Consider the following 22295-nt stretch of genomic DNA (forward strand, 5'->3'; position numbering starts at 1 on the left):
TTATAGGCAAATACAGACAAGGTTTATCTGATGCTAGGTAATCCAAAAATATCGTTCAAATTAAAACTAAAGTTAAAACAAGTGCATATCGGCTTCAACGCAAAAAGGGACTCGGTACCTTTTGAATGATTTTTTTTTTAAATTTAAGCATTTTCATCTACTTAATAATTATGAATCATCCATTTAATAATTATGAATATTATTAAATGGTTTTGTGAGACAAAATAATTTTAAGCTGAAAAAAAGTTTTTGCTAGCATTTTTTTTAATTTAAATTTTTGAAGAAAAATTTTACGATTAAAATGTCTTTCTTCACCTACAATTTTCAATGTCTCCCCCCCAGTTTTTTTATTGTATTTATTAGAGTGTTCTTAATAACTTCAAGGAATGATTTTGCAATTAATGAATTAGTTTCTGAGGAAAAAAAAAATACACTTTAATCTAAAATCTTTAAAACAAATATGATCTCAGTCACATTTTCATTTCAAATAATTTTTTCCGAAAGTATTTTGCAAAATCCATCATTGTTTCTATAAAGTATATAATTTTATATAAGCAGTAAAAATAATAAAAAATTTAATCCATACCTGTATATGTTTTAGGAGTAAAAGGATTTATTGAAAAAAGTGCAAAAGTTTCTCAGTTTGCATTTGCAGTTTAAAGAATTCAAACTGTCTAAATAGACATTTAATCATTTCAAATCTTTAAAATTTTATTACTGAATTTCAATATACACATATGTATATAAATCAAAACTAGTGCTATTTATTCAATTGGTAAATATAAACATAAATTACAATCCTTTTTTTAAAACCTTATGTGGCCAGAAAAATTGCAAAAACTCATAAAACGCAAGCAGAATTTTTCTTTACCTGTTTTTGTTTTGTAAAACACGTTCAAGACAATTTTAATACATTAATTACTTATAATATTGCTGCGTGCGTACGGGTTTGTAATAGATTGATAATAGTTCGTAAATGATTGTCATTGCACTCAAATCCGATGATAGCCTAATTAAGTTTATTTTATCAACATAAACACTTCAAAGTTCTGGAATAATAGGTATAGATTTTTATTGGAAGTTGACAAAAGGTTTTGAAAGGTTAAATACGTCTCTGGTAGCTGTAAACACAGAACTTGGATGGTCCTTGCAGGGAAATTGTGGTGATATGAGTTAAACAGGCTGTTAAATTAATTTCTGAAACATTTGGCCAAAGAGACATTTTAATAAATGCTCACTTGTCAAATTTATTAAATTTGGCACCTGTAAAAAATGCTTCTAACATTCAAGCCCTTCGTAACCTTTATTTTGAAGCCCAAACTCAAATTAGATGTTTAGAGGAATTAAATGTCAAGTCGGAAACATACACAACAATACTAACTAACATAATACTAAAAAATCTGCCAGGAGAATTGACTCTTGAATTTTCGAAGCAAAATATAAATAATTGTCATGATTTACAGGAATTGATGAAGTTTTTACACAATGCTATTAGTGCAAGAGAAAAAGCATTCCGTATTAATTCTAATAATGTATCTTCATATAATAATTTTCATTCTAACCAACACAAACAAAACAATTTTCGAAATCAGAAACGAAACTTTCATCCGAGTCGCAATAATCAACACGCGTCAGTAACAGAATTTATGGCGAAAACTTCCGAAGTTTGTTTATTCTGTGGTCAAGGTCACTGTAAGACTGAATGTGAGAACATGAATGTACAGCAAAAAAGGGATAAATTAATTAAGGAAAGGAGATGTCTGTTATGTTGTAACACAAACTGTTATGTGAAAAAATGTAATGCTAAACAGTGTTCATTCTGCTTTGGTAGACACGCCAAAGCTATTTGTTTTAAATTTGAAAATTCTAGCAAGTGTAAATCTAATTCAAAACCGGAAAGAAAAACCAAAGGAATTGGAAATTCAGCCTACTATTTCGAATTCAGTTGCAAATGATAGGAATGTGATTTTATTGCAGTGTGTTAGGACAGAAATTGTTGGTCGTAAATCGTCAGGTACAGTTATTGCAATGTTTGATAACGGTAGTGAGAAGAGTTTTATTAAAAGAAATGTATCTATGAAGTTGGGATTAAAATGTCTAGGGTCAGAAACATTAAAGATTTATTCATTTGGAGCAAAGGATCCTAGGTTGCAAACATGTCGCAGAGTTGAAGTGAGATTGCGAAATATTTTAGATGGAAATGAAGTCGTAATACAGGCGTTGGAAACAGATGAAATTTCGAGGGCGGCGATTAATTTGCCGAATGAGCGTACAAGAGCTGAAATGGAAGCCAAGGGATTAACTTTAACGTGGGGTTATAATCAAGCGTCAGATGATAATGAAATTTCCTTGTTAATAGGTATAGATTTTTATTGGAAGTTGACAAAAGGTTTTGAAAGGTTAAATACGTCTTTGGTAGCTGTAAACACAGAACTTGGATGGTCCTTGCAGGGAAATTGTGGTGATATGAGTAAAACGGCTGCTGTGAACTTAGTTTTAGGTGATCAAAGCACTGTATCAGCTGAACTCAGGCGTTTCTGGGAACTGGAAAGTTTAGGTATTGAAAACAAGGAAGCGGAGTGTTTGACTTTAGTGGAACAGGAGATACTTGATGAATTTAATAATTCTGTTGGGTTCGTAGATGGAAGGTATTGTGTAAAGTTGCCGTGGAAACCAGGTATGCAGGAGAAATTAGCAAATAATAGAGAAGTGGCTCGGAAACGTTTCGATGGTCTGGTTAGGAGATTTAGAAATGATACAGCTTTTTATGAGGATTATAAAAAGGTAATTGATGATTATCGTAGGGAAGGTATCATTGAGAATTCGTCGTCAGATACTGAAGTGTCATATTCTGAGCAGTCATTCTACTTACCCCACCACGCTGTCATTCGCGAGGACAAATCTACTAGTCGACTTCGAATCGTGTTTGATGGTTCTTCTCATGAAGGAGGACAACTTTCAATTAATGACTGTTTATTTAAAGGACTAAACTTGTATCCAAATCTATTTGAAATGATTTTAAAGTTTCGACAAAATACAATCGCCTTTACAGCGGATATAAAGAAAGCGTATCTACAAATTTTGATCGATCCTAGTGATAGAAAATTTACTAGATTCTTCTGGACTGATGATATCGGTTCTAATTCATATCAAGAAATGAACTTTAGTAGAGTTTTATTTGGACTAAAACCAAGTCCATATTTATTAGCTGCAACTCTGAAATATCATTTTGATAAATGTAAACAAGAATTTCCTGATACTTGCAAATTACTGTCAGAATGGTTTTATGTCGACGATTTGATTGGAGGTGAAGAAGTCTTGCAAGCGGCTTTGGAAATTACGACTGAAAGTGTAGAAATTCTCAAAAGATGTGGCATGATATGACGAAAATGGAAAACCAATTCCATGGAACTGCGTAAGCTGTGGAAAGATGCTGAGTTCGACATCGATGAGGAAAAGAGCTCAAGTACAGGACTTGACTCACCATCCAAGGTGTTGGGTCTAGTTTGGGATCCAGATGCGGACAGTATATCTTTTAACGTGAAAGAATTATCAAAGTTTGTCAAGAACGGAACTGCTTCGAAAAGGTTTATTCTTCGAGTAGTGGGTCGTATTTATGATCCGATCGGATTTCTTGGGCCTTTCATCATAAAGCTGAAGTGCATTCTACAGGAACTGTGGAGTCATGACATAGACTGGGATGATAAACTTCCATCGTCACTGGATCACAAGTGGCAGTTGTGGTGCAGTGAAATCGAACACTTAGAAGATCTTCAGACTCCTAGATGTTATTTTTCAAATTTGTCAAATTTGAACTGTAAATTTATTTCATTTGAAATTCATTCTTTTTCAGATTCATCTCTTTTAGCCTATGGAACTGTATTGTATTTAAGAGCTATATCTGAATATGGGAGGATAAGTATCAGTTTTATTTGTTCTAAAAGTCGTGTAGCTCCTCTGAAAAGTCTTACATTACCAAGACTGGAATTAATGGGAGCTTTATTGTCCGCAAGATTAGTCCATCAAGTAAGTAAATGTCTTAAATTTAATACTTCTAGTTATTTTTGGACCGACTCGATGATTACATTATGTTGGATTAAGGGACAAGCTAGTAAATACAAAACTTTCGTAAAAAATAGAATAGAAGAAATTCAATCTTTATCAGATACCAATAATTGGGCTCATTGCCCTGGTAAGGATAACCCTGCAGATATCTTGTCCAGAGGAATTTCTGCAGTAAATTTAGCTACAAACCATATTTGGTGGCACGGTCCACCGTGGCTAAGCCAATCACCTGAACACTGGCCTACTGAAAGAGAGAACTTAAAATCTACAGACGTAGACTTAGAGCTAAAAAAAGAATTTGAAAGTACAGTGCAAAATAACTGTTTGGTAGAAAATTCGATATTTATTTTAGATTTAAGGAAATATAGTTGTTTGTTAAAAGTACTAAGAGTAACTGCACTAGTTAAACGGTTTGTTAATAAACTTCAAAAACGACAAACGATTGCAGGTCCCCTCACAGCAGAAGAACTTCAAAATGCTGAAATAGACTGGATAAAACATGAGCAAAACATAGAGTTCAACTTAGAATTGCAGAACCTTAAAAATGGTAAATCGATTCCTAAAAACTCACCACTTTCAAATTTAGCCCCATTTCTCGACAGTTGTGGTGTATTGCGCATAAAAGGAAGGTTAGAACAAGGAGCGTTTACAAAGGATGAAGCTCATCCTATACTTCTTCCTAAGCAGTCTAAATTTATAGAGTTAATTATTATTAGAGAACATAATAAAATTTTTCATGGTGGAGTTACATTTACGCTAGCCAAAATTAGGTCTAGATTTTGGATTCCACGAGGTAGACAAATTATAAAAAGAGTATTAGGTAACTGCCTAATTTGTCGAAAGTATAAGTTGAAACCAGCTAAACAAATAACTAGTCAACTACCTAAATGTAGAATTACTGAAAACCCTCCTTTTACTGTAACTGGCATAGATTTCACTGGCCCAGTTTTAATAAAATCAGGAAAGGATACGCCTCAAAAGGCTTACATAACATTATTTACATGCAGTGTTACTAGAGCTGTGCACATAGAATTAATCACAAATATGTCAACAAAAAATTTTATTTTGTCATTAAGGAGATTTTTAGCTAGGAGAGGAAATTGTAAAGCTATCATTTCCGACAATGCTAAGAGCTTTAGAGCCACTAATGAAATTCTTAAAGAATTAGCAAAAATTATAATAGATTCAAAATTGAAAGATTTCATATCAATAAACGGCATAACTTGGCAATATATTGCGCCTCACGCGCCTTGGTGGGGTGGTTTTTATGAAAGGCTTATGAAAAGTATCAAAGATCCTTTGAGAAAGGTTCTCGGAAGGGCTCTTCTTAACTTTGAGGAAATGATGACTATTCTATCAGAAATTGAGTTAGTTTTAAATCATAGACCTCTTACTTATGTCCATAATGAAATAAAAGAGCCAGAAGCTCTTACACCTGCCCATTTCTTGTTTCCAGGGCAAGAAAAGATTTCTTATCCTGTACATTTCGCCGACCTTTTCAGGAATGAACCATTGAACAGGCAGACTTTGACTAAGAGAAAACTGTATCAAACTAATCTTTTGAAACAAATTTGGAAAAAGTGGAAGGAGAATTATCTCCTCGAATTACGGTCTGCGCATACTTTTCTAAATCCATCTCCTGAAAGGAATCTTAAAAAGGGTGAGGTTGTATTGCTGGAGGGGTCGACGAAATCAAAATTTTTATGGCCTATTGGAATTATAGAAGAAGTTTATAAAGGTAGGGATGGGTATGTGCGTTCATGTTTGATTCGTACTTCTCAAGGACTTTATCGAAGACCCGTCCAATTAATCTATCCTTTTGAAGTTTAAAGTTATATATATATATATGTTTGTTTCATGTATTGTATTTAATTTGCAATGTAGTTTTCAGTATTAATTTGTGCATATTGATTTTTGATTATATCTAAATATATTATTGATATGTAAATTTAATGTGCTCTTAAAAGAGCACAGGTGGGGTGTGTTGGAACTTTTCATAGTATAGAGGGCGCTGTTGCGCCAAAAGAATTCTGTGTTTTTAACATTATGTAACTGTGGTTAGCCATTGCGATGTATGTGTATTGCTGTGATATATTTTGGTGCTTTCATTAAATATAAATGAAAGATATCGTCATGAATTTTTTGTATCCAAATCAAGATCAAATTTACCACTGATGCAAATTCGTCGAAACAAAATTAGCGTTCGAACAAGAATCGTCAAGTTATTACTAGCCTTTCGAACTACGCATTAGTATCGTTATTCGCTTAGTAACAAATATACTAAATTACTCAGATGAATAAATATACTAAATTACTCAGATGAATAAATATACTAAATTACTCAGATGAATAAAATATTCTAAATTTCACTAACATGACAAATAGAGACACTACAGATGCACTCAAGATACGTATGCGACAAGGACTGCATTAAGTCAAAAATGATAACTGTATGTGAAGAGATCCCATAAATGAAGAACACTCTTTATGTTATCTGCGTATGGCAAACCACATGAGAAGTATCTGCCTAGAATGAAGGATTTCTTCGTAGAGGACGATCTAAAGTAAACTGGCTCGTATCCAACTTACACATTGGGGGGAAAAACCAATAATGAATCGGCCCTCTCGTTTAGTATCAAACTTCCGGCATTCAGCAATTTTAACGACTCACCTTAGTGGAGCCGAAAAGAACACTGAAATGGGATTCAATAAACTTATGTAATATAGAAATACCAAAATATACTCTAACTCCTAAATAAATACCGCAATATAAATGCACTGAAGAAATACACTTTCTGCAAGAATATGTGCATTATGCCAACAAAGAAGGAAAAATAAATTTACGAAATAAAGTAATAGTTTGGATAAGATATTACACTAAGCCCCGTTTGAATCAATTCATATCTGGACACGGCTTGTTCCCCACACATTACTATAAGAGAAATATCTCTTCAGACAACTGTGCTTGCGGCGACAGAAAGATACCAGAGCACATGGCAGTGTGACGGTGTTGGACCAACTACGAATGATCTTGAGTTCCGAAAGTATTTGATAAACGCTCCAAAACTGTTTTGTAAATTCAGCGAAGTTATCAAATATTTTTCGGGATTCGGGATATATAAGAGTAATAACTGTCGCAGAATAGATCCTTCCTTTAAGTTCGTATCCTTTAAAAATAATAACAATAGGTAAAATTTTGGGAGATGTAGTGTATACTACCTTTTCCAAAACCGTTGGCATAATATAATAGCATTTGATAGTTGCAGGCACAATTTTGTACCTGCAGTTGTCAGATGCTATCATATCATCCACAATCACGTATACTTTCATACGCACGTTTCCTTTTTTGTGTTAAAGACAAGGTCCAATTAATCTTATCCCAGTTAATAAGGAGTTAGTTGCCTGTGTATGCCCTGATAACTGAAATAAAAGTATTTGAGTGCACATTGAGTACCATTTATTACGAAACGAGTTAAATCTAAATCCCTTTTGGAGATCCTGTAGAAAAATAAATGAAAGAAATTGAAGTAATAAAGCAGTCGAAACATTGCTGACCTCAGTTAAAAACATCAAATAAAAGAATAAAGGCAACAAATATTTTAAACAAAGCAGAGAGCCTAAGTGTATGAAATTAAATCTTTACGTTAATATAATACTACTATACTTACTATAAATGAAATACACAATGAGCCACGGTCAAAACGTGATACTTATCAATGAGCACGCCTCCGCATTGAAATATGTTCACTTTTCCCTCTGCTTTCAATACGGCTGCCTGAAAGAACAGGATTGCAGTTACAAGTCTTAAAAGGAAATAGATTTTGGAAACATGCAACACAATTAATATTTATTGATTTAGAAACAAGGCTTTGTGCTTGTCTTTCAAATATCATAGTCAGGAGTAAATTATTTCATTTGAATGCAATTTTGTTTTCCCCCAATATTTTTTTTCTAAAAAAATAGCTAGCTGTTTGTTAATGAAATATAGCTTATGATGAATAAAAATTAGATGATTTTTTAATATCAAAATAAAAATTATTTTTATGCTGTTAAATTCGTTTATAAGCATCAGAAGTTTTAATTAAAACATCAGTTTTTAAGCAAAACGATATGCAAACACTGAAATTTAACTATGCAAGCTGTATTCGGTTAACTAGTATTTTAAGTTGCCTTCAATCAAATATGCAAGAAATCAACTATGTTAAATAGCATTCGGAACATTTATAACTAAATTAATAATATTTTTAAGAAGTAGGGATATAGTTTTCAATACTTTCAGTTTGTTATAAGTCGTTCTCTGAAGTACGATTTGAAATATAAGTTTGAAAATTTTTGCTACTTGGAATGATAATAACTCCGAGGCACTATTTGGTAGTCCCGTGGTGGTTAAACGAAAGAAAGATGATTTGATTTGTGCCTCGTAAATAAACGTGTGAAAAAAAGCGTAAAATAAAAGTTACAGAGAAAGACAGTTAGACTTTATAAATAACATAGGTGCATCATTTGAGGCACATATAATCGAAACTGAGCTTTAATTTGTTATGAAAGCTCAAATGTATACGTCACTTATATCTTCAGTCTAACATGTTCGGCGCCCCAAGCAATCAATACAGTTAACGCACGGTATAAAGCAAACATAATATATGTAATATTTCAGATCTTACTGAGGCCCATTTGAGGAAAGCTCGCGACGTTTCTTTTTAGGATAAGCATTATAATACAAAATATTAATTACTAATAAATGAGCCATATAATACAGAATATTGTTCTATTCCCCGGCCTAAATCATGTCTTAAAAGTATCTCTTGACAATCTCACTGAAAAAAAATGGGAAGAAGTGTGTAATATTTATATAAAATTTTCACTTGGTACAATAACTTCTCGCAAGCATCAATTCCTTTAAAATCTTCTATCAGCGCTATCGTGTGATGAACAAGCGGAGGAATGAAAATTTTGCATACTCATTCCTCTTCTTCTCATATTTATATATATTGTCCTTAAATTTTACCTTGCCAAGAGTTGATCAAAATCACAAAATTTCGATACTGCTGTTATCAAGATGTATAACAAGATATGATCCCTTTGCTACGATTTTGCTGTAAACATGAATTTACCAAGTCTGATCATTGTGTCTGTGTAGACATAGGATATCTAGATTCTTATATTATTGAATTTCCTTTAACTAAATAATATCATATTAATTTTCTTGAGGCTAAAGTCTTTTCTTTCAGATTATACTTCATTAAAGAAAAAAATCTTGTTTTTAAAATTTGTAAAATCATGAGTCTACTTTCTGCATTGGAACAAGATAATTGCCAACCATCTTAAAAATTTCGATATAATAGTACGGTATTTACAGTGCAGGACAATTTCTAAGCCCGGACAACGTTACCAACCATAAAAATCACAAAATGAAACCAAGCAAAATGTGGAAAATTACAATAAGGGCGGATATGGGAAGAGAGGAATGCGTGTGCAAAATTTTCGTTCTTCCGCCTGTTCATCACGTAATAGTGCTGATAGAAGATTTTAAAGGAATTGATGCGTGCGAGAAGTTATTGTATTAAGCGAAAATTTTACAGGAAAAATTTAATTGACTGTCTTGGAAATTCTGGTGTGTTTTTCCGGCATCACTTAGATGATTTTATGTATGGCTTTATCATAGGAAAAATCGAAGAAGGGCAAAAAATACAAGCTGTTTCCAAGGCGGTCATCGCCATAGGACAGCTTATCTCCCGAAATACTGTAGCCAGAGGCTTATGGAAAGGAGGACTGTACGCCCGTAGGCTTGTTGGTATGTGTTTAATTGTCCAGACATCATGGTACTGTCCCTTTGCAATGCTGTCCGAGGATAGCTGTTGAACTGAACAGGACTTTACTTGAGTACTATTCTTAAAAGAGAATAGATTTAGTATGTTACCGGATTATAGACGCCAACTAAGGGTGTAACCACGTAAGGGTGGTACTGTTTATCATTTGGAAAATACCCCAGAAAGAGACCGAGATGCATTATTTTACTATGAACTGGCACCATGATAATGAACGCATGCCTCTATATGTGGTTGCAATTGCGACTATGACCAGTCAGCACTACATTGACGAACTTCAGCTGTCTCATGTTCAACTTTTTCGTGCTGCTTTCTAGACAACGAGAAGTTCCAACCCTGATGTGGCCAGCACGTCCTCCAGATCTAAACACAATTTTAAAATTTTTGGGATGCTCTGGAGAGCCGACTTGTTAGTCGAAAATGTTCTTCAACGAACAAGAACACCCTCTCCGTGCACCGACAGAAGAGTAACATCATTTGCATCAACAGCTGCTGGATAATGCTGTGCAAAGCGTGATACAACGAGTGGAAAGTTGCATCGCACTCCATAGTGGATCGCAAAACAGAGTTTAAAAATCTCGATAGTTTCACTGCAAGTCATAGTACTTTGGAGAACATTAATGCCAGTTTGTATCTGGAAGGGTGTCGTAATACCTCCCGTTTGCAATGCGAGTTTCTAAGTGTATAAGGCATTTCTCCCGCCTTCTTAGTATGCCTTAGTGGCGTAATGGGCAGCATACTAGGGGCGCATTCTAGAGATCCGTGGTTCGAGTCCCGGTGAGGGCATTGCTTATCTTTCATCTCTACTGTTTCAAAATAACCTAATGTCTCTAAAAGTGATTGTGTAAGTTTCGGTGTCTCAGAGAAACTTCTCCTTGTAAAACTGTTATCCTCAAAAGGCAGTTCGCTTCAGTCTTGTTGACGTATCTTCGATAGTGAGGGATCCAGATTTTAATTCCACAACCAGTATAATTCGCCACGAAAAACTGTATCCCCAATTGAAAATGACTACAAATATTTATTTGTTCATTTCCTTTCCCCTTTTTCCCTTTTTCTGCAGCAGCAACCAGCCGTAAGTTGACACAAGAAAACTAAACAAAACACTTAACCTATGTATCATATATCTGATCTTTTATCACCTTATTATGTATCATCGCGTAACCACCAACTTGTGCAGATCGCGTAACCACCAACTTGTGTAGCAGATCGAGATTAGCTTACTCAGTGATACCACAAATAATCTTCTAAACACTGGTGAATAAATACCATTTAAACACGTTATCGAATAGTTTTGTCTTTATATATTTCCTTTAGCTTTAACCCAACAGTAGCAGCTAAATAAAATGTTTTGCTTTGTGAGAAAATGTTATTACTTCAGGGCGACAACTCGTCAACACCTAAAAGAATAGCTCTCTGTAAAGTAGAGTAGCTAGACTTCTAAGAATAGTTTAACGATACAGATACAAACTAAATTAAACTAATTTGTCCGCTGAAGACTCAAAACTATTTACCTGCCACGGCCATTCACCAAAATCTGCTTCGCCTTTGTTACTGGGGGAGAGAATCCTGCTATTGATGCCACTTGGATTGCGAACACCACAACGATGCTCGTAGGGCTTCACCGTCGATGTTTCAGGTGTATTACAACAGACATGGAATGGACCACACGAAGGAGGTTTGAATTTTCCATCCTGTAAAGAAAAAAAAAAAAAAGAAAAAGAAAAAAAGGACAATTTGAGTTGGAATATGGATTAAAAATATCCCAGATAGTCTGTGGAAGAAAACTTTTTGGAACGGAAAATTTTTTTTCTGGAGTGCGAATAACTTTGTTCACATTGGGAGCTGGAATATGGTTTGATAGAAGGTGACAGCAATTTTAAAATGATTTGATAACTAATATACATTACATTAAAAGAAAATAACAGTTGGTTTGGAATAAAAAGTTCTGAACCCATAAGGCGGACCGATTGGGCCACCCGATAACGAAGTTTAACATGTAGTTCATAAAGAAGCATTGCAAAAGTACTGAATGTTATTAAGGAAGTCAAAATTTCATATATGCTACGTGTCTAAGATGGAACTAAGTTGAAAAATTATTAAAATAATACGTAAAATATTATTCGGCACTCAACGTCTCTTTAAATACGTTTCTCGAATTGGAAACACTATCTAAATCATCACTTTAATGAAGCCCTCGGCGCAAAGTAAGAATGGAATAAGATGAAAAGAGTTGACTCGAGATTTGGAATTGGCATGCCAGTCGCGGGAACCAGGAAAGTGACACAGTAATTGCCTCTGCATTAAACTGATAGCCTTTTTGTTCGCACAGGAGCTCAGGAACAAGTTTAAACCTAAGAAAGTATCCTAAGGAAATAATAATTTATTTAATCAAATTCTTTTCTTTAAGCACCATTGCTACTTATAGTCCTTGGCTACATTGCGCAATGTATACTGTATGCTATTGCCGATCTTATTATCTTATAGTCGATCCCATGCCGATGTCAGTCCCCGATGTGAACGCTTACACTTTAGCGAAAGTATGCATTAAATGCAAGAAAACTGGTTTTGCAAATGTCACACAGAGACCTTGTGGCGTGTCATAATGGATTAGTAACACTGTGGAACAATACATGTTGCATCGTGGGTCTGGAACAACTGCACTATCTACAGCTAAATGCGGTGTACCGTATTCTTATTTCTGTGCCGTCCTCTTGATTCTACGCAGTACTAAACGTATAGCTGTGGCAACTCTGTGAAGTGATAAATGTGTCTTTTTCTTCTTGTTCCTTATCTCAATCTCGTTTTTATTGTGCCAGTTGTATGCTGGTATCGATACTATGTCGGCGTCGATGTTTCGCGTTGTCAAACCCACATAATGTCTATGCTATGTAGTGAAGATTGTATGAATGTCGATCTGATTAATTTAAGCATTCTTTTTCATTTAGCCAGTTTATAATGTTGCTGTTGTTATTAACTCTTTTGATCTGAATTTCAGCCAGATGTAGTCCCCAAATTTAATCGTGGCCGAAAGGCAAAGGTTGCACAAATTACAGGTGACAGAAATGAGTTTCCCCAACTCTATCCATATTATTTAGAAGAAATTTCTGGAAGACCGATTCTGTCAACTCTAATATCGATTCTTTGATAACCCTTTAAAATAACACATTGAATTTTTCATCTTACTCGCCATCATCATCATCATTTTTTTTTCACAGTTTTTGGTGGCAAAATAAAAATTAATGTCGGTCTTATGTACATGTCAATCCAGTGTCAATTTTATGCCGTGCCGATCCTTCGCATGTCGATCACATAAATCTAGTCTAACCGCAGATACAAGAAGGCCTGTCTACAAGACGAATGTGGTCGCGAGAAGTCAAACAAGACTTTTAACTTTTGTATGATTTTAAGTATTGGTATGTCACTTGTAAGAAAAGAAGCTGTAAATGCTATTTAACATTCACTGTTGTCAGGAAAGCATAGTTCACGCAGGGAAGAAATAAAAGTGCAGTTAAATTATTTTATAAAAGATACAATTCTCAGGATTTAATAGTATTCCTAATTAGGAGGTTGACTTTATTTATATATAGGCATAATCCTTAACGGTTGCTAGCTACGCGATGGCTCAATAAGTACTTTTGTGTGTCTTGTGTGATTTCGTGCAAGAGGAGTTCAGCTTTGATGTGAATGAAGATAATTCGTCTCTACTAATAGTCAAGAATTCTGAAAGGTGTTTAAACTCTCATAGGCCATAGAATTCATGACAAACCTTCTGTTTGAGGGTAATAGTATTTCGAATTTACAGGTTTTCGCCCCCCCCATAATGAAGATTCTACTGTTTATCATTGCAACAGACAAAATGCAGATATTGTGCGGAGTATGACCATTAAGAACATTTAGCGAATACTGAAATTTGAGTGCAGACCATTTAGTTCTCTATTAAAATATAAAATTAGTTGATTAATAATACCATAATGTAAGTACTTAAAAAATTGAAATTAAAATGGTTATGATGCACGTACCAAGGGCAGTTCTTCGTCCGGTTCCGGTCTTTTTCTAGCGTCAATTATTCCTGCACCATCAGTGACAATATGGCCATCCTGACACTGGTAATAGGGTACGCAAATGCAATTCCCATCTACTACTGGAATAGGCTTAATACCATCGATGTAATCTTCGTCTTTGGAGCCATCCCCGACACCATAATCGTCATTATAGTCATCATCCTTTGGGTCACCGTAACCTCCAAGGTCTTTCTTATCTCCTGTAGGCCGACGATTCGAATCGTCCGCGACAGGTTTTGGATAGTAACCTCCACCTCCACCCCCACCTCCTCCTTCCCCAACAGGACGGGGAACGTAATCATCTCTGTCCACGACTGGTTTTGGATTATACACTCCTTCATCGTCGACTGGTTTTGGTTTGTGCTCATCTCTATCTACTGGAGGCTTCCTGTTGTATCCGCCTCCTACTGGTCCTCCATCATCGACGGGTTTGGGTTTGTAGTCATCTCTGTCTACTGGAGGTTTTCTATTATATCCACTCCCAACTGGTTTAGGATCGTAACTATCTCTGTCTACGACAGGTTTGGGATCATATTCGTCTCTGTCTACAACGGGTGGTTTGTAACCTGCTCCAGTACCAGGACGTCCTCCTCCCGATGGAACGGGCCAATCGTCTCGAGTCAATTCAGGCGGCCTGTCTTTGTCTGAGACTGTCTTAAAATCTTGGTCGTCTTCTTCAATGTATCCATCTCTCGAAGGGCATCGTCCATTGCGGTTGCATTTATTTGGATAATAAGGTCTGTAGTGTCTACTTTGTACTGATTGCGATGAAACAGAAAAAATCAGCTGTATTTCGATTAAAACTGTGAATAAAATGCAGACTGCAAATTTATTCATCTTTGTATCTGAAAAGTAAAATATAAGAATGATTAAAAAGACTGCATATCGATTATAGCAAATGTTTATAAGATTTGTTTATTTTACAGTGCGTTATCAGTTATCTAAAATGCAGAATTAGACTAAGATGCAAAAGTCACTTGATTCAGGCTCCGGGGCTAAAGCCGTATCCTGAGTGTAACAGACAGCAATCGCATAACTTTTTATAGCGTGACATATCTAAAATTCTTAAATGAGAATAAATTTCTCGTTTGATGCTTAGATAAGTCTTTGTTATTAAGTTACTCCGGGCTACGATGTCGAAAATGCGATGGCAATAAATATGATTATGGCAAAGCCTCGAAGGCTACATGCTTAAGAAGAGGGATGCCTTCGTGAAGGACTTTCTAAGGGAAACCGGTCTGTATACACGTTTACACGTGGGAAAAACCACGAAAATGCCCATGCAGCCACCCCGTTCGCGATATTCGAACATCTGACAGAGCTACCGGCGTTCAGCAACTTTACCGCTAGGCCGCCGGTAGGATGACTTATCATTCTTTTAATTAGAGTAATCAGAAGTAAAGAAAGGGGTTAAAATAAAACTAGTTATAAACACGTCGATTTGACCGCAACACAAAACTGATACAATCACATAATTCAACTCTACAGCTTCCAGGAAATGTAGAACAAACTTTAAAATTGAATTAAGATATGAATGCAGATTAACATGCATTTGTATAAAATATGTTTCGAGCTCTAGGTATTCGCAAAGCAAACAAACTGAGCTGCCAAAAGCACTTTTTCACACCCAAGAACTCTGTTCATATTTATATATTTACTAATTTCCATTCTGGTGAAAGTTGATGAAAGTAGGAATGAAAATACAGGAAACTGATAAAATAACGGTTTAATTAATACAAAAACCTTATAATATTCTTCTGGAGTATAAAATTTCAAGCTTAAAAATGCTTCACATTTAAACATTCCCCCCCCCTTTTGCATCCGATGGCAGATATCTGTTCATTAAGCATTCGTTATGAGAATCACGAATTCATTAGTCATTTAGCCATCTCCTCACCGAAAATGTTGCCCAAGGTGCATCACAGGGAGAAAGGTGACCAGTATTACCGAAGCTAGAAGGGGATAGACAACTATAAACGCTAAAACATGTTGAGTTGGTTGTAGTCAGAAAAGAAACTGAATGACGAAGCAAAAGGTCCATGCTGAAAATAACGATCTAATGATGATTTAGTAGTAGCAGAAGTACTAAGCTAATCGACATTGCTAACATTATTAACAATCGCAGTTTGTTAGATTACAAGCAATATGAAAAAGTCATTTTTAGTTTTATTAATGTACTTATTTTTTATAATTTAAAGAAGCCGCATTTTCCGTAATCGCAGTTCTGTCGTTGACTGGGAACCCTCCTCCTAAATCATACCTTGCGGTTTGTCTTAATTGCTAATTCCGCTTCGTAGAAATCTAAAATAATGTTTGAAACTGTAAATAAGACAGCTATTTAAACTTCCGCGTCAGGTGTGACCTTTAAACCATACAGAGTTTTTTTTTTTTTTTTTTTTTTTTTTTAAAGTATTGATTATGTGTCTTATACTTCTTCAATTTTAATTCAAGGCAGTAAGTTCAATATGACTTCCTGTAGTAATTTTGAAGACGTTTTCACCCCAAATATAACTCTTGTAACTTCCGGAGCTTACCTGGAGAAATTTCGACAATGAAGACATTAACTGTGAGATAGTGTTCTATTAATATGGATTGGTAGTCATGAATAAAGTAATCAAAATATCTGGCCCAGGTAAATAATGCTACATTACACTTAATACCTAATGGACTTAAGCAGAGTTGTAAATATTTGTTAATTTATCACTTTGAATGATATGCAAAATATTTTATAGTTCGCAGGTAATTTTTTTCATTAAATCTGATAGTAATTTCTTCATTTAAGTTTAAACTTAATTGCTCTAAACTGATGCATGATTCTCAATTAATTATAAATAAAAATCAAATTTTTACCTCTCTACTGCATAAAATAGACATAAATTGCACTTCTTTCTTTGATCATTAATAAAACTAGCCTACATTGAACAACTACAGTAAAATAAAATTTTGGATTGCTGTTACACTCCCTATTAATTGCGCAGATGAACCTCTTTAAAAAAATCTAATTTCTATATTGCTATATATTCTGTATGTTTACATTGATATATATTATATAGAGATTACTTTCAGAAACCATTATCATAAATCAGAACTGTGTACGGAAATTGCAGAATAAAATGAAAAAAAAAATATGGTTTAACATCAGTGATGGCAGATGATATTACAGTCATTTTTAATTTACCCACATAGCATAACTACCTCTTCGCTATATCCTGTAGATGTTCCTTACGGGTCAATGCGCATCCTCAGGACTTCTGGGAACATCCCTTTATCTTTCCAAATACATCCTCCTGAGCGCTTATGTCACAACCAAGGATATCCTTAGGATCCTATGTCTAAGTCCCTTCGACAATGTACTGAATGTTGTGACAATTTTGAATCCTATCCACATCCTCAGAACAGTTCGAAATGTCCACTTAACCTCTTAAACACATCGTCTCGAGTGCTGAATATCACATTCCAGTATATCCTAAAGACATCATCTCTAGGTTCAACCAGCAACCTATTTGGTATTATGATGATTTAAGTCCGATCTATCATATCCTCGAAATATCCGGGAATACAACCTTAAGCCCTGTTTACACCACGCGATCATGCGTTCGGGGGGAAAGTGGTGACCAATATCAGAAGTCAGCTCACAGACGGTATATTCCGGACGACCGAAGACCGCACGTGTTGACTTAACTTCAATTTTTTGTCGCTTGGAGCGTCAATTTTAGACATCTCATTTCAAATCTCTAGTTCACACCACATTTTCAAAAATTCTTCTTGAGAAAAATAAAAAGTCAAATGGACTAATCTCAACAAAAATTTCAGATAATAATTAATAATACATAAGTTAGTAGAATATTTTAATAAATTACTTAAAAGATCGGTATTTTCAGAGTAGCACAGATGCTTATTTAGATTTCTGAAGGTGAAGTCTGAAAACCAACTTTCCACGCAAGACGCCTGAGCGTAGAGGTAGAAATTTCAGATGATACTAGGGACAATAGTAGAAAATTCACTCTATAGAAAATTCATGATATACTCAGTAGAAAATTCAGATAATACTAGGGACTTGTACTGCGGGTTCGGGCCTTTTTTCGAAAGAAATTTCGATGTCTTTCAAGTGCATTTCTCCAGTTAAATTATTTGTATCTCTCTGCTGTAGTCATCTCTCACATATTAATATAAATCACTGCATTCTGCTTCACTAGCTTAAAGCAAGAAGTAAAATAAAGTTTTAGCCGAAACTGGATCCGTTTTAATTAAAACATATAACCATATAATGCAAAATACCACACAAAAATTCACTTTTTGCCCCAAGGTTTCGATATGAAGAGCCATCTAGTGTGCGCATTTTATAACTTTTAAAGCGAAAGTTTCCGCGCTGGTGTGAATTGATGTACGCGGAAAGCGGTTTTTTTTTTTTTTTTTTTTTTTATTCTCGTGCCAACGGACCAGTGTGAGTGCAGCTTTAATATGTTCTCCAGATGAATTAAAGTCATTTTCCAGTGTAGTATAAGCATGACAACCTTGAGCAAATTCGAGAAACAGAAATCAGTAGAAGAAACACCTCAGCCTGTTTGATGACGGGAACACTCCGGAAAGTACTATATTACGAATATATTCAGGCTATTAAGAAACGAAGTTTTCGAGACATCTAAGTATTAATATATTTAAGACATTTTTGCATATCCCAGGGCATAGTAATTTACTCAAGACATTTTCGGGTTGTTAGATCAGCGATGTTACTTAAGCAAGACATCCTGAGCCAGAGATTTCGAACCTCTTTCTCGTATCGATCCATTTTAAAAGAATACTTAAATTCACCGACCCCTTACATTTTTCTCAATATTATACAGTATGCATCTTAATTATAATACAAATAATTGAACATAAAGAATTTAAAGACAACAATTAAATTAAGAATATAAGAAAGAGTTTTAAAAAAAATGGGAGTTTTGACTTACGTTTAACTATTTTTTGTATTAGTATTGTTTTTAATTTTAAAAATGAAAACAGGTTTTCAAAGAAAAAACCCATTATTCTAAATACACAAAATTTCGATTTAAATAATGGGATAGTACCGCTTCATGTATTGCTTCAAACATTTGGCACTGAATTTGTTCACTTTTAAATTGCATCCTTCAAAAATATTTAAGTTGTTTTTCATTCTAATTTTGTGTTCTTCATATTTTTTATTGCGTTTTCTTGTGCTCCTGAGTCCTCTTATAGTACTCCTGAGTTTACTAGTACTTACTTTCTAGTACTCCTGAGTTTACAATTTTTGCACTTATTGCATAAAAAAAAATTATACAATAAATGCAATCCAAAAATATTAAAATTTTAAAAGATATTTTTTTTTAATTTTAGGTATTTAAAAAGATATCATTGGCTTTTAAAGCATATGAAATAATATTAGTATATTTTCCCTTATATTTATTTTATATGACTTCTTCTTTATTACATGCCACAGCTTTTTATCAATAAATAATTAATTATCAATTTTATTAATAATTTTTTATAATGAATGGGATCTTATTTATGACAATCAGATGCCCGCTGCATATTTAGCTATCAACCCTCAGTCGACCTCTTGATCATTATTGACCCCCTTTAAAATTTCATCAGTTCCCAGGGGTTGAATACTGACTCCATGGAAACTACTATCTGGAGCACATACTATGTTATGGGTGTAATTTTTTTCAGACGATGTTTAATCTTCCTGTTTTGATAGTGTGTTATTCTTGTTTTGAAAACTGATATAATTTGCTAAACCAAATGAACATATTCATTGCTTGAAAAAATACGCAAATTGGTAACAAAACTTTTCTGTTAGTCATAATGTGGGCTACTCTATATTTTTTTAATGCCCTCGGATTCACCGTTATATTAATTAACCCTGCACGCCGTTCCGGTATTACACTAGTAAATCGGCAGTTGCCTGTATAATTAAAATTTAAGTTATTATGCTATCATAATGTTAAGTTATAATACCTTGATTGTTCAGGGATACTTAAGAACTTAGTTTCGAACTCTCATTACAGTTCCATATCTCATACAATCAAACTTTTTATTGCTACAGTTGATGCTTTCGTAACATTTAACTTTCGACATTTGAAGCAATACCTGCTATAAACTTGTAATTTCTTCTCTGAAAATAATTCGACGGTATTGTTTTAAAGAAAAGTCTACTTTTGCCACTTTTCTAGAACCATCGAAATTTCATGTCTACAATTTTAAACAAAGAAATTTGCACAGGAAGATGTAGAAAAACGTCGCCCAGAGAAAAAGAATTTTTCCATCTTGCCTGATCCAAATGACAAATAAGCAAATTTCAAGGAAGAAGTACACCATTTAAAATTTCATCATTTGCTATAGCATTTCATTCTACTTGCTAGTCCCAATTGACTACGCGGCTAATACCGCGGAAAACGTTCACAGTTTACATAATTTTATGTAAACTGTGAACGTTTTCACAGTTTACATAAAACATAATTTTGTGGTTAATCTGATAGCTGATCCGGAGTTCAAGTCTCGAGGAGCGGGCCGGGTGCATGAGCGTTTTCGTGGTTTTCACTATTTATAACATGGATACAAGTAAGTTTCCCCACGTGTAAAACATAGATACTAGTACTCCACGAGCATTCCTTGCTTTCCTTATACTGCCTAATGACGGGGCACCTAATAAATAAAAATCCGATAGCTATTAAATACCCCAGAAAAAAAATAACTCGTATTGTAACTAAGAGAAAAACTACTATTAACGATTTACTTAATTTTAAGCTGCATAGCCGCTATTGAGAACCTGGTTCATAATAAACTCCTACATATAATAGAAGAAAGTTTTGGTTCCGCGCTCTAAAACAACAGATAATAAAATAATAATAACAATCCCGCCCAATAAACAACGGGGTAGTAACAATAATAATCCTGCGCTATAAACAAGGAGGAAAATGTGTAAAAGATCAAGTCGTAAATAGCATTAAAGACTAATATTTGCAAAAGTACAATGAGCAGCTGTTTTAGGAAAAAGCGTAATGCAAGAACATTAAAAAAGAATGTTTTACAAGAAAATCTAAAGCATGTCACTGGCTTCGAAATCGCTTAAAATGACGGGTTAAAACGTTTTATTTTTTTAAAAGAATTTTTTTTTAGACCGATGACTTTGAAATATCATATAAGATTCAGTTAAACAACAACCTGCTTAATGGGAAATCTTCCTTATTATTAAAAGTTTCATACATATTGTTGCATTACGGTACTCGGTGCGTTTTTTACAGACTTATTGTCCGTTTTTCTTCAGAGCAGTAGATTCTTTTTGAAAACACCTGTATTTTCGCATTACATAATAAATATGAAATCGAAATTTTCAGGTTTTATATTTTCTGGACGACACTTCTGATCTCCATCATTATTTTCAAAACCATTTGAAGCGAAATTACGTCGGATTCTTTCACTTTCATTTGGGATCGAAAACAAGCTTATGGAACAATAGTTTCCTTATTTATTACAAGCTTATTTAACAAAATTATATTCGTGTCTTCGTCAAATGGAGAAAACAATGAAAATATTCTTAATGTCGTTGTTCAGCTTGTTTAAGTCAGAATTACAAAATGGGCTGCAAATGCCGTGACTGAAAAGAAGTAAATCATAGGCGATATTCATGTTTTAACTCATTCACAAGAAATAGCATTTTCTGGATAATTCTCTCTGTCCTTTAGCCTCTCTGTCCTTAGTAAATTGCAAGCATTTTATGTTGTGTTATAAGTAAGTCTTTCAAATTGTTCTTTACAGACAGCCTTCTTCTAAAATATCCCAAAGTCTTCCATTATAACGATTAATGTTAATAATTATAAACTGCTTATAAATGCTATATGTTTTAATTATAAACTGTTTAATAAATAATGGATATAAGACCGAGGAAACTGACTCTGTCCTATAAGTCTAGCTTTGAGAATTACATGAGTCTCCGTTTGTGTTCCGAAGATTTGACAAGAAGATATTCTGAACTTGGAACTAAACTTGGAACAAAGATGTAGTTCTCTACTTCACATACTCCTTGTTTGATTTGGTGAACTGGATCAGGGGTAAAACTCGAAATACAAAGGGTCAAATGCAAGATCTGAAAACAGCTGATGGACCAAATAAAATAATAATAATAATAATAATAATAAGTTTTTATTATTACGTTTTATAATAATAAAAAGTTTTTATACAAAATCTGTTTTAACTAAGTTTTAAATTTTATTTACTACATATTAATCATACACTCATATGGTAAAAGATCCCGGCTATCGCATACAGAATTATGTTCCTGTAGTTTCGGGAGGGGGGGAGGCAAAATGTCAAGCACTTG

At 34.1% G+C, this 22295-nt stretch overlaps 1 protein-coding gene across 1 annotated transcript in view; it reads right to left on the reverse strand.

Moving 5' to 3' along the window:
• The window catches only part of LOC118202493 (phenoloxidase-activating factor 2-like), a 49892-nt gene that overhangs the window by 14312 nt on the left and 13285 nt on the right, over positions 1-22295 (reverse strand). Inside the window, exons 2-4 of the mRNA XM_085823853.1 lie at positions 13913-14799; positions 11405-11584; positions 7734-7840 (exon numbers count right to left, since the gene is read on the reverse strand). Coding sequence (XP_085679979.1) covers positions 7734-7840; positions 11405-11584; positions 13913-14791 — 1166 coding nt within the window. The 5' untranslated portion in view covers positions 14792-14799. The remainder of the gene's footprint in view (positions 1-7733; positions 7841-11404; positions 11585-13912; positions 14800-22295) is intronic.

The sequence above is a fragment of the Stegodyphus dumicola genome, chromosome 9 (genome assembly GCF_044657685.1).
Source record: "Stegodyphus dumicola isolate Sdum_Otavi_A_Nest chromosome 9, ASM4465768v1".
Lineage (NCBI taxonomy): Eukaryota > Metazoa > Arthropoda > Arachnida > Araneae > Eresidae > Stegodyphus > Stegodyphus dumicola.